The sequence below is a fragment of the Castor canadensis genome, chromosome 1, assembly GCF_047511655.1.
Source record: "Castor canadensis chromosome 1, mCasCan1.hap1v2, whole genome shotgun sequence".
Taxonomy (NCBI): domain Eukaryota; kingdom Metazoa; phylum Chordata; class Mammalia; order Rodentia; family Castoridae; genus Castor; species Castor canadensis.
In genome coordinates this window covers 138358515-138371914 of record NC_133386.1, presented here as the reverse complement: position 1 = coordinate 138371914, position 13400 = coordinate 138358515, and the positions used below count along the sequence as shown (strand labels likewise).

At 40.5% G+C, this 13400-nt stretch overlaps 1 protein-coding gene across 4 annotated transcripts in view; it reads right to left on the bottom strand.

The window, feature by feature from the left end:
• The window catches only part of Fam168a (family with sequence similarity 168 member A), a 164326-nt gene that overhangs the window by 19335 nt on the left and 131591 nt on the right, over window positions 1-13400 (bottom strand). For 2 of the 4 annotated variants that reach the window (XM_074083475.1, XM_020176705.2), the window contains exons 3-4: window positions 6342-6422; window positions 1728-1754 (exon numbers count right to left, since the gene is read on the bottom strand). In XM_074083475.1, the coding sequence (XP_073939576.1) occupies window positions 1728-1754; window positions 6342-6422 (108 nt within the window). The remainder of the gene's footprint in view (window positions 1-1727; window positions 1755-6341; window positions 6423-13400) is intronic. The other 2 variants (XM_020176709.2, XM_020176706.2) reach the window with 1 other exon arrangement.

Here is a 13400-nt window from a genome sequence, read left to right as displayed (position 1 = left end):
CCTGCACTACTCCTACTGTTTCCTCACTGTTTTGTTTTTAAATCTGTCCCCTCTAATCTCCAAGCTACAGCCAGAGTGAGTTACCTAAGACCTAAACCTAATCACAAAAATCTCTTTAAGAACATGGCTCTCCTCTCCTTTAGACTGAAGTTTAAACTCGTTAGCATTCAGGACTCCCATGATCCAGTCCTGATGCTCTCTCTAGAATCCCATCATTCTCATTCTCCAACCCACACTACTGCACTCAAATTGCTTATCTTTCCCAGATCTCACGAAGGAGCTTCTTATTTCCATGGTGTTATCTACACTGCTAGCTCTTCTGGCATGTTTCTTCCCATACTCTACCTGGTAAGTGAGTACTGATTCATCAATCATGAGCTAAAGACGTGCATTACTGTTAAGTCTTTTCTCCCTACTCTCTGACCACAGCCCCCACACGCATGTCATACAGATGACTATCCTAGTTCCTATGATTCTTAGAAACTCTTGTACTTGTCTTACTGGCCTTTGTATATTCAAAGGGCCAATTCAGAATGTCTCGTACAGAATGTCTTGTGAGGTGAAGATCTCCATCTATATTCCTTATGTATCTTCACTTCAGATGTGGAAAGGTGAGGAAGCATGAGAACTATTCTAGCTTTGTATGGAGTCTTCTGTCTGAATTCAGACAGAAGGCAAACAAAAACATGACTCCCCCAAAATGGTAAGTGAAACAGCTCTGTGGCTAACAAGGCTGAAATAATAAAATTATAAGAGAATGGGACGTTAGCATTTAAAGGGACCTCAGCAATCATGTGGAGTAAAACACTTCATCTATGACTCAGAGACATTAGCGAATTGCCCAAGATCGTGCAGCTCACAGCAGTGGCAAGAGAAAATTTTCACAGCTCATCTTCTGAAAGATGTGCCAAATGAAAATTGAATTTCCAACATCTAAATAATCAAGATTAAAAGTTGAGAAAGTGTGCAGAGATTTTATAAAAACATGTACTAAGCAGCCCAGATGAGGGTGGTAAAAGTAGTGAGTCCATCCCATGGTCCCTTACTGTCTAAGACAAAAAGGACCTAGTCAAGTTACACCGCTGGGACCCACACAGGTGCCCAGAAGTTCCTGTGGTGCCTTGGGCCTGGAGTCCACACCTTCCCAAGAACTCAGTTCTGATTCCTCACTCATTAGCACACTTGGCCCCCACTTTCACCAACTAGGAAAATGCCCCCCAAATGAGCCCAAAGCTCAAGATCTGGGCTAAGGGAACAGACTATCTAAAGTCAACCAGGTCTTCAAACACGTCAGAATGCTGATGGAGATGGAAAATCTGATTCTGGGGCCAACTGGTGTTTTGAGTTCTTAGGCATAATCCAGGGACTCCTTCAGAGAAGCAGCCACACCAACAAGGAGCCACATACAGGTCCTGGAATTTTTGTTCATTTGCTTGAATTCGGCAGCCAGGTTAGGGTAAGAGACGCCTTTTAGTGCCATGATCCTTCATTGCTGCCCCAGGGGACTGGTTCATGTGTGTCTCCAACCCATGATTTTGCACCATTAGACATGTTCCTGCATGCTTTAGGAACTGCTACTGAGCCACCTGAGGGAGCCCAAGCCTAGGGAATGGGATTTGGGGAGGAAAGGGGAGGCAGGGTGGAGGGAGAGGGTGGGGAATCTATCATCATTACGAGATAACACATTCATAGGCCATAATACAGATGAGGAAAAATAGCTCTCCTACCATAAGCTGAATGCAGGAACTGAAACTCTGTTGGATAGAAATGTTAGTTGAAATTACCACTAAGTATTTGTGCAAAGTTGTACATATCGCAGTTATATAACAGACTTTGTCTCAAGGTAGCAGTTTTCCCCAGGCTGCACAAGAAACAGTCAATGTGGAGGGTGTACAGAACCTCTCCCCTGGAGAGGGTGACAGACTTGCCATCCAGGAAAGTTCATTCATTGCAGAGGAGGCACCCCCTTGATGCCACAGTATCTTCCAGGCAGCTGACTCAGAACTGCCTGGATGTGAACAAGCCCAAGCTCCTGCTCTTTGCTTGTCCATGATATGAACACATTTCAATTCTCCTAAGAACTGCTGAGGGATTTCACAGGTATTAAGAGGAAGTGAAGGTTCAGGTACAATTATTGCCATCACAGGCCTCCCAAGAGCTATCTATAAAACCCCAGAGAGCTAGGCGCAATGCAGAGGCACTCAATGCCTGAAGTTGATGGGAAAGTGTGGTGCTGTAGGCTGTCGGGTCAGATCAGTGTGCTTGAATCCCAGCTCCATGGCTTTTTTATTTGAGTAACTGTGGACAACTTATTTAACCTCTCAGAACCAAATTGGAGGCAAGGAGCTGTATTCACAAGACTGAGGTAAAAAATGAACATTTGTAACATACCTTGCACAGTGTCTGAAACAAGGCCGGTATTCAGAACACACACATTCCTTTCCCTTACCCTTCCTCAGGTTTGCCACATGCAAAATGGGAATAATCTATTTGTACTTTATAGAGAATTAGGAAATCAAGCGAGCTTACACATGAAAATGCTTTGCAAACAGATTCTCATGAGAAAGCATTTTATTTTTATCCGTATTAGTTTCCTGTGTGTCCTTCCTTTCATTTTCAAGTTAGCTTATCATTAATATGACAAACTGTTTTTTGGATTCTGAAAACCAAGTCTTGGTGAACTCTTGCCTCCTCTGGGGCCAAATAGTTCTTAAGTAAGGTCCCTGAAATCATTAAAAGCTTGGAAAAAAGCTCCAAGAACTACAGTGTTTTCAGAACCAATGAAAGAGTGAAACACTCTACCACATCCTAGATGGGTGACAGTGTAGGGTGCTCAGAGCTACTAAAAATAGCTTTCTCTGAAGCAACTTCTTGGTCTCCTAGAGTTGAGAGAAATTTAAATCTGAGAGCCTGGCTCCTTGTGATGCAGGCACCTCTCTGCATCACAAACTGGCTCTGGTAGGAAGCTAGAGTAACCTACACTGTTCTCCCTGACCTAGAGCTAGTTTCTCTATGGCAGGGAACTTCTCCACTGCAATCAGTAGACCTGTGAATGAACAGACCAGCATCCCACAATAAGAAACAGACCCAGTTGTATGTGAACTCAGGTCCACTTGAGCCATCCCCCCAGCCCTTTTTATTTTATTTTCCAGAAAGGGTCACCAGGTTTTGCTAGGGCTGGCATCAACCATAATCCTCCTACCTACCATTATGCCCAACTTCTTTGTTGAGATGAGGTTTTACTAACTTTTTACCTTTTAGACATAGTCTAGAAGGGAATGTGCAGTTGAAGGAGGGTTTTTTTTCAGGTTTGAATATGAGAAAACAAGCACTGATGGGCAGCAGCAGCAAGTGAAGAGGACCTCAATCTTTGGTCTCAAATCTCAATCTCTGCCTCCAGAGTAGCTGGGATTAATGTGTGATCCACCATGCCTGGCCACTCAGCAATTTGTTCTAAGTAAATCTTCCTGTTACCTTCCCTTTGTTCAGAGAAGCACTACCTTCCAGTGTGAAGCATCCCATCTCAGCAAGCCAAAACACGGAAGAGAACTGAGCTCTGGATACCTTACTCCCACAACGCTGCAATGGAGGCCTGGTTCTGTGTCACACAGTTCCAGCTCTGACTTGTCCTCACCACTTGCTGTTGCTACCCATCAGTGCTTGTTTTCTCATACTCAAACCTGAAAAAAAACATCCTTCAATTGCACATTCCCTTCTAGAACATGTCCTTTTGTTTTTCTTCCTTGGTAGCCAAGCTTCTTGCAAGCATAGCCTACATCTACTAAAAATACTTCTTCTTCCCTGGCTCACTGTTCTCCACTTTCCAGCGACCACTACCTCCCTGGCTGCTGCCAGTGAGGACGCTGGTGGCCTCATGACTATGAAGACAATGAATCTTCCTCATTCCTGACCAGAGCTGAACTTTTGCCACAACTCACCTTCTTTTGCTGTAGATTAGTTTACAAAGCTACTCACAGATCTCATAGCACTCAGATTTAAATCACTTACGTATCATGTTATACTTGATAATCAAAGTCTCCTTAGTTTTAAGGTAAAACTTATCAAATATGATTGAATATTGAATCAGACAGAATTTCTGTAGCTTCTACTGTTGCTGCCTCCTAGACTTTTTGGGAAATTATCTTATTGATTAAAAGTAAATACAAAATCAATATTAAGGTATCATTATCAATTTTTAGCTCACTTGTCACACTTACAAACTCTTCAAGGGCAGTGATGGCAGCTTCCTCAAGTGTGAATCACATGTAGTATCTTCCGGAGTGTGTCAGGCTTACAGAACGGGTAAAACAAATGCCTATCGTGCTTATTAATTTTGATTGTCAAACTGATTGGATTAGAAAACACCTCTGGTGTATCTGTAAGGGTGTTTCCAAAAGGCTCTGACCTAATAATGTCTATTGAAGGATTCAAATTTGAATACATTGCTGGGAGGTAGTAGAAATTCCTGCCTGGTTGGAGGAAACAGGGCTCTGGCCCCTTTCTGCTGTAGTTCTATGTTTCCTGTCTGCCATGAAGTGAACAGCTCTCTTCTGTCACGTGGGCCAAGTGATCATAGGCTGAACCCTCTGAAATCATGAGCTAAACTAAATCTTTCCTCTCTCAGGTATGTTGGTCACAGCTACTCAAAAGTAATTAATACTCCTATGTAATGACACATGTATATAATCACTTAGGAATTACCACTTATTTGCATAAAATAGTTCTTGAGAAAAAAATAAAGGGAGCTGTCTTTATCAGACATTGTGTGTGTGTGTGTGTGTGTGTGTGTGTGTGTGTGTGTGTGTGTGTATGTTATGAATGATGTAGTTCCAGGGCTCAAATGTAGGGCTTTAGACACAGCCTATGTTCTTTCCTGCTTTAAAAGTCCTAGAGGAAAGGGAATGACAGTACTGAATCCACACAGAAGATCATGGGACAGGATGTACCATGTGGGCTCTAGTCCATAAGCTGTTGCTGATTCACTAGGTAATGAGGACAAAACTGCTTCTCTCTAATCTCTGTTGTCAAGAGAAGACACTGATCTACAGACTCTCTGAGGTCTTTTCAAGCTTTCTAAATCTGAAATAACCACTAAACAAGAAAACAGAGGGTGGATTGGTGGGTGATGTGATTTGGAAAGGCCTCTCCAAGTCTGGCAGTTTGTAGTTCCAATTTATCTCACCCAGCCCCGCCAAGTCTATGCTCCAATCATTCCCACTACTTTTAGGTCCCTAGCAGTGTTGTGTTCCAAACCCCCTGCCTTTGTCATGCTCTGCTGTGCCTGGAATGCCCACTCCTCCTTTGAGTGCTTAAAAAACACATCTTGCTTCTCCCTCAAGTCTCTATTGCTGGCTCCTCTGTGGAGCATCTCTTATACTCTCACTCCAGGAAGACTGGTTTCCTCCTGTCTTCTACTATGTATTCTTTTTATAATAGTTATCATATTGTACTGCAATGAGTTTGTTTATATGCCAGGATCCAAAATGAACTGTAAGCTACTTGAAGCAAAGTTGACACATTTTAATTTTTCTATCCCAGTATGGAGGACATTCAACAAACACTTATTGAATAAGTTAAGAGAAGCTTACAAAACCTCCTACAACCTGAGGTAGGCTGTAACATGTGAATCTCAAAGAGGTGAGGTGACTTGACAAGGCTTTACAAATAGTGAGTTGGGAAATCAGTATCAGGCCCAGGATTTTCCAACAACAGAATCCTCTTTGGATTTTGGGTGTTAAAACATTTGCTGAGTTGGTGGGGGGGGTTAGGATCACTGTAAGACCTCTGCAATGCTCCTGGCCCAAAGCAGAATAAACCTTTTCAATATTTTCAAACCCATTTCAACTTCTATTCAAGAAGTGTCATGACTTTATTATTTTTAAAAAACAAGTAGCTTGTCCAGCTTGAAATCAGCTCTTTATTATCTGGTGGCAAGTCTCTCACTCTCTTCCAAATCTACACCCCACACTCACACTGTGTGTGTGTGTGTGTGTGTGTGTGTGTGTGTGTCCGTCCCAATGGCATCCTCAGGGGAAACTGAGCAAAGAACGGATTTGGACATTGCTCGGGAGAGCTAGAAAGGCTCTGTGAGGAGGATGCATGTCTTATACATTCCACATAGGAGAGATGGGGAAACTTTAAGTCCCAAGGAGCATAAAGATTCCACTCCCACCCCCACCCTGAAGCTGATCTGCCCCAATTCCCAGAGGGGACTCCCAGGAGAATCAATCCTAGACAGGCTGACCCCAGGGCAATTAAGGAGAGGGAAGGGCTAGCAGGGGGGTTTGTTTTCCCAAGTAGAGACCCATTCCCTACATCACTGTTGCTTTCACTCTGCTTACCTGGAGCGTAACTGGGGCTATTGGTTGGGTACAGGCTGGGATTGTAGGCAGGGGCCGCTGCTGGGTAAGCTGTGGGGTAACCTACAAAGAGACAAGAATAACCTTTCTTAGGCAACAAAAAAAGCAGAATGCTGATGAAACAGAACCTAAGTCACAGGGCTTCAGACTCTCCACAGACCGTTGCAGATTGTACATATAACCAGTTTTCAGACTCGAAAGTCATTAATACCACAACCCCAATATTGGTCTATTTTTAAAAAGTAAAACACAGCCAGGTGCCAGTGGCTCATGCCTGTTATCCTAGCTACTCAGGAGGCAGAGATCAGGAGGATCATTGTTTGAAGCCAACCCAGGCAAACACTTCATGAGACCTATCTGGAAAACCCCTTCACAAAAAAAAAAAGAAAAAAAAAAGGGCTGATAGAGTAGCTCAAGATGTAGGCCCCGAGTTCAAGCCCCAGTACCACAAAAGAAAAAAGTAAATCACACAATATGCCTGCATCCTCACTGTAAAAAATGGAAATAAAAAGAAAAAAATGTATATGGTGAAAACTGTAAGCTTACCTTCACATTCCTGCCATAACACTGTGCTCCTCCCACAGGTAACCCCATTAACACTTTGGCATCTATTTTTCTAGATAGTTTTCTATGCATTTTTATGCTCATGTATTCATATATATGCACATATATTCAGTAGTGTGCTCAAAGAGGTTGGGGGTGGGTCCTTTGTAGCATCTGACAATTGTTATGGTGTATTTAACACCCTTGTCATGGCCAGTATGAAGCTACAGATCACTGAATGAGTGCGTGGGAAGAGATGCCCACAGTCAGTGCTCAAGCATGTGCAAGCCAGGGAAGTTCACCACAGCTTGTGGGTGTGTGAGAGAGAGTATGTGAGAGTGTGAGACTGTGTGTGTGTGTGCTTCTTTTTAAATGCTGGGGATCAAACCCAGAGCCTTGCACCTTAGGTGGGTACTCTACCACAGAGCTATACCCCTAGTCCTATATATAGTTTTGCTTTTTTTTGAAGTTTTCTATTAGGGTAAATTAAGATTTGCTATTTTAACTACTAAGTGTGCAACTCAATGGCATTAATTACATTTACAATGTTGTGCAACTATTATCAGTATCTATTTCTGCAACCTTTTCATCATCCCAAACAAAACCTCTGTAACCATGAGTAACTCCCCACCCCTACCCTCTACTCTGGTAATCTATAATCTACTTTCTGTCTCCATGAATTTTCCTACTTTAGTTATTGGATGTAAGTGGAATCATATTCTATTTGTCCTTTTGTGTTGAGATTCCTTTACTCAGCATTTTGTTTTTAAGGTTCATTCATGTTTTATCAGAACTTCATTTCTTTTTATAGTGGAATAACATTCCATTTTATGTATATACTATATTTTGTTTTTCCATTAATCTGCTGATAGACACCTGTGTTGTTTCTACCCTTTGATTACTGAGTGATATTGCAAAGAACAATGGTATACAAGAATCTGAGTTTTCCTTTTCAATTCTTTTGAATATATACCAAATAGTGTAATGGCTGAGTCTCACAGTAACTCTACATTTAGTGTTTGTTTTTTGGCAATACTAGGTTTGAATTATTGAAGTATGCCCCCAGCCTTTTTATGTTTTAGTTATTTTTCAAATAGGGTCTTACATTTTTGCCCAGGGCTGTCCTCAGACAGTTATCATACCTGTATCTCCTGTGTTGCTGGGATTATAGAAGCTCATCACTACTCCTGGGTTATTAGTTGAGATGGGCTCTCATTAACCTTTTGCATGGGTTAGCCTCAGACCTCGATCCTTCTGCTCTCCACCCTGAGTAGCTGGGATTAGGTGTAAGCCACCATGCCCAACCCCTAAATTTAAAGGAACCACCAAACTGCTTTTCACAATGGCTATACTATTTTACATTCCCACCAACAATGTATGAGGGTTCAAATTATTCCACATCCTATCAATGAATGTTGTTTTGTTTATATTTTTCGTTATTGCTATTTTGTGACAAGGTCTCACTATATAGCTTAGGCTAGTCTTGAACTTGAAATCCTCCTACCTCAGTTTCCCAAGTGCTAAGACTACAGACATGTACTACCACACCTGGCCTTTAAAAAATTGTAACTATCATAGTTGGTGTGAAGTATTATCTCAATGTGGTTTTAATTTACATTTCCCTAGTGACTAATGATGTTGAACACCTTTTCATGTGCTTACTGGACATTTGTGTTTTGGTTTTTTTCTTCAGTACTAGGGATAGAACTCAGGGCATCAAACATACTAGGCAAGTGTTCTACCACTTGAGTCACGTCTCCAGCCCTTTTATTTAGCATTTTGTTGTTGAGTTAGAGTCTCACCAATTTTGCCAGGGCTGGCCTCGAACTTGTGATTCTCCTCCCTCAGCCTCTTAAGTGCTGTGATTATAGGTGTAAACCACCACATGTGGCCACTGTATATTTCCTTTGGAGAAATGTCTATATAAATCATTTCAAAATTGGGTTATATTTTTGGGCTGTGGGTGTGGCTCAAGTAGTTTAGCATCTGCCTTACAAGCACAAAGCCCTGAGTTCAAACAGAAAAGGGGGGGGCTGTCTTTTTGCTATTGCATTATAGAAGTTCCTTATATATTCTGAGCCATTATGAGATACATGATTTGCAAATATTTCCTCCCATTCTGTGGGTTGTCATTTTACTTTTTTTTTTTTTTTTTTTTTTTTGGGACTGGGGCTTGAACTCAGGGCCACTCCACCAGCCCTTTTTTGTGACAGGTTTTTTCGAGATAGGGTCTCGAGAAATATTTGCCTGGGCTGGCTTCAAACCACAATCCTCCTGATCTCTGCATCCTGAGTAGCTAGGATTACAGACGTGAGCCACAAGTGCCTGGCTTATTTTACTCTCTTGATAACGCCTTTGATGCGAAATTTTAAACTTAAAGTCCAATCTGTCTAATTTTTCTTTTGTTGCTGTGCTTTTGGTGTCCCATATCTAAAGTATACTGCTAAACATAAGGTCATGAAGATTTACCTTTATGTTTTCATCTAAGAGTTTTTATGGTTTGGGATTTTCTATTAAGATCATTGATTCATTTATAGTTAATTTTTGCATATGATATGAGGTAGCGATATAGTTTTAGTATATCAACAAACATTTGAGTATCTGCCCTGAGCCAGAGTCTAGTTTAGGGACTTCTATCAGTGAACAAAACAAAGATCTTTGCCCTTGTGGAGTTTATAAACCAAAACAGTAGGAGAAAGCAATGGATAAGGAGTAAACATAAACAAAGTCTAAAATACTATAGAAATGGGGGGAAAAGGGATAAAGGAGAATGATGAAGGGGATGAATTCAACTATGATATAGTGCAAGAACTTTTGTAAATGTCACAATGTACCCCTAGTACAACAGTAATATGATAATAATAAAAAATAAAGTGTTATGGAAAAGAAAAAATGGGTAGGATAAAGGACATTACAACTGCCAGAGTATTTAGAGGGAGATCACTGCAATATTAAGCAGGACAACCAGAGTAAGACATACTGAGAAGGTCATTCTTTTGTAAATGCTTGAAGAAAATAATATCATTAACCAAGCAGATAGCTGAAGGAAGAGAATTTCAGACAAAGAAAACAGTAGAGGAAGGCCCTAAATTGGGAGCAAAGAAGGCATGTCTGAACAATAGCCAGAGGCCAGCATGTCTGGAATGGAATAAATGTGGGGGACAGTAGTAGTAGAGAAGTCAGAAAAATAAGGGGCTGTTCAATTTACATAGGGTGTAAAAGGCTACTGGGAGGACTTCAGAAGTTTATTCTGAATGAAATGAGAAGCTATCACAGGTTTTGAGCAGAAGAATAACATGGTCTGACTTATATTTAGAAAGGGTGATTCTGATGACTAAGTTGAAAAGAGATTATAAGACATTGTATCATATATGAATAAAATTTAAAAAAAAAGATTATAAGGGTAGAGAAGTACAGAGTCCAGGTGGGAGGCTATGGCCAGCTGCTGCCAATAACAGATAATGGGGCTCAGACCAGGACAACAGTAGCAGAGGTGCTAAGAAGTGATAAGTTAAGAATCTTCATATTTTGCCAAACTGCTTTCAAGAAAGAGACTACTGTTCTGGGTGCCAGTGGCTCCTGCCTGTAATCCTAGCTACTCAGGAAGCAGAGATCAGGAGGATAACAGTTCTCTCCAGCAAGTAGTTCATCAGGCCCTATCCTGAAAAAAACCCATCACAAAAAAGGGCTGGTGGAGTGGTTCAAGGTGTAGGCAGAGTACCAGAGAGGGGGGAAGGGAGAGGGAAAGAGAGGAAGAGGGAGAGTGGGAGGGAGGGGAGAGAGACAGACACAGACACTATCAATTTGAACTTGTTCTAGCAATGTTTAAGTACCTATTTCACCACTTCCTGTACTTTTTAAATGCTCACTGGCATTTTGAGGAACAATGGAAAGCTGCTTTTAAAAGTCAAAGATTAAATCCCTGAAAACTTCTTTGGGATTTGTAAATATTGGATCTTTAATAATGTATATTTGTTAATATGTCATTCCATAAATCCTTTCCAATTCCAAAGAAAATAATTTTTTTCTGATTTTAGAACCAAAGTAGCCAACTTGTCACTTAATTAACAATCCAGAGGTGTGCAATCCTAAACAGCCAAAGTAATTTTGAATGAAAAGAACAAAGTTAGAAGCATCACAATACCTGATACCAACGCTAGTACGAGGCTATAGTAACAAAAACAACATGACATTAACATGCAATTCTTTTCAAACCATTCAAAAAAATTGACAGTGGCATAAAAACTGACACATAGGGGTTGAGGGGTGTAGCTTAGTAATACAGCAGGTGCTCAGCATTCTCTAGATCCTAGGTGCAATCCTCAACACTTCCACATACGTACCTCTAAAGAACCTGATACATAATGAAAAAGATAACCTAGAAACAAATCCATGTATCTACAACCAATACATTTTTCAAAAAAAGCACCAAAAACATAGATTGAACAAACAATACCCTTTTCAATAAATGGTGTTGGGAAAACGGAATCTCCCTATGCAGAATGACGCTAGATTCCTATCTCTCACAATATAATGAAATGAAGAGTTGGTTTTTTGAAAAGATAAAATTGATAAACTGTTAGCTAGAGTAGGGAAAAAGCAAGAAGACCCAAATAAATAAAATCAGAGATGAAAAAGGAGACATTACAACTGAAACCACAGAAATATGAGGGGATTATTACAGATTATTATGAGCAAATTATGCCAATATATATGCTCGGCTTTCTAAGAAAATCTATAGGAAACAGGTAAACTTCTGAACACATATAACCTAGCAAAGCTGAACCACAGACATGGAAAACATGAACAAACTAATAATGCATAACAAGATCAAATCAGTAATAAAAAGCCTCCAAACAAAGTCCCAAACTGGATGACTTCACTGCTGAATTCTACCAAACTTTGAAAGTAAACTAACAGCAATTCTTTCAAACTATTACAACAAACTGAAAGAGAGGGACTGGAGGAGCAGCTCAAGTGGTAAAGCACCTGCTTTGCAAGCATGTAAGCCCTGAGTTCAAACCCCAGTCTCCCACCAACCCCCCCAAAAAAATATGAAAGAGAGGAAACTAAAAAATGATTATCCATGGTGATCAAGTGATGCAAGGAGAGTTCAGCATATCAACAAACATAGCTTCACAGCAACAGAATGGAAGACAAACCATATGATTTATCTCAACAAATGAAAACACATATGATAAAAGCCGACATGATAAAAGCTGTCAACAAATTGGCAATGTACTTCAACATAATAAAGGCTACATCTAATGAACTCACAGTGAGGAGCTGGAAGTGTTTCCTCTATGACCTGGAACAAACAACAATGTCTACTTTCACTGCTCTTATTCCAACATAGTGATGGAAGTCTTAATCAGAGCAATTAGGCAAGAGAAATTTAAGGCATCCAAAAAGAATGGGAGGAGTTAATTATGTCTGCTTGCAGGAGACTAACTATAACCAGAAGAATCTAAAGACTCTACCGAAAGACTTAGTTGAACCGATAAACAGACTTTAGTAAAGTGAAGGATACAAAATCAGCATATAAAAATTAGTAGCATTTTTTTGGGGGGGTGGGATGGGACTGGAGTTTGAACTTAGGCCATGCCGCTAACAAAGCAGCCACTCTACCACTTGAGTCACACCTCCAGTCCATTTTGCTCTGGTTATTTTGGAGATGGGGGGGGTCTCACGAACTATTTGCCTGGGCTGGCCTGAAACTATAATGCTCCAAAGCTCAACCTCCCCAGTAGCTAGGATTATAGGCATGAGCAACTGGCACTTAGTCAGTAGCACTTTTTTACACCAGTAACAAACTTGCTGAGAACAAAATTAAGAAAGCAATCCTATTCATAACAGCAAAAAACAAAACAAAACAAAAACCCTAATATAACAGGTTGCTAGAACTATTAAACTAATTAAAATCTAACTTTATAAAAATTATTAAAGCATTTGGGGCCAAGTACACAGTTAAGCCTTTTAAAAGCTGGCTATTACTACTTCAACTATAAGAGACAAAAAACAAATTTTTGCCTCTTATCTTCCCGATCCTTCCCAAACTAGGTCTGTATAGTTTTTTCCACACTGGTAGATGATAACTCATTCTTCCAACTCTCAGCCCAATACCTTAAGAGTCACTCTTGGCTATTCTTTCCTATCCACATCTAATTCACCAGCAAATTCTTTCCATTCTACTTTCAAAATATATTCATAATCTTACCATGTCTCATTGTCTTCACACTTTCTATCCTAACTTGAGGCATCATTAATCCTTGCCTACATTATTGTAGTAGCTTCAAAACTGCTCTCTTGTTTGTAACCCTTGATCCTATTATGGTCATTTCACAGCAAGACAGAGTGATCCTGTTAAAACATTAAGTCAGATCCTAGAGCCTCCTTTCTTTCAGCCCCAAAGTGGCTTAACATGACAATGAGCTAAATCCTTTTGAATGACTCACCTGGGCCCCTACTACCTATCTAACCTCCTCTCCAGTATTTGCC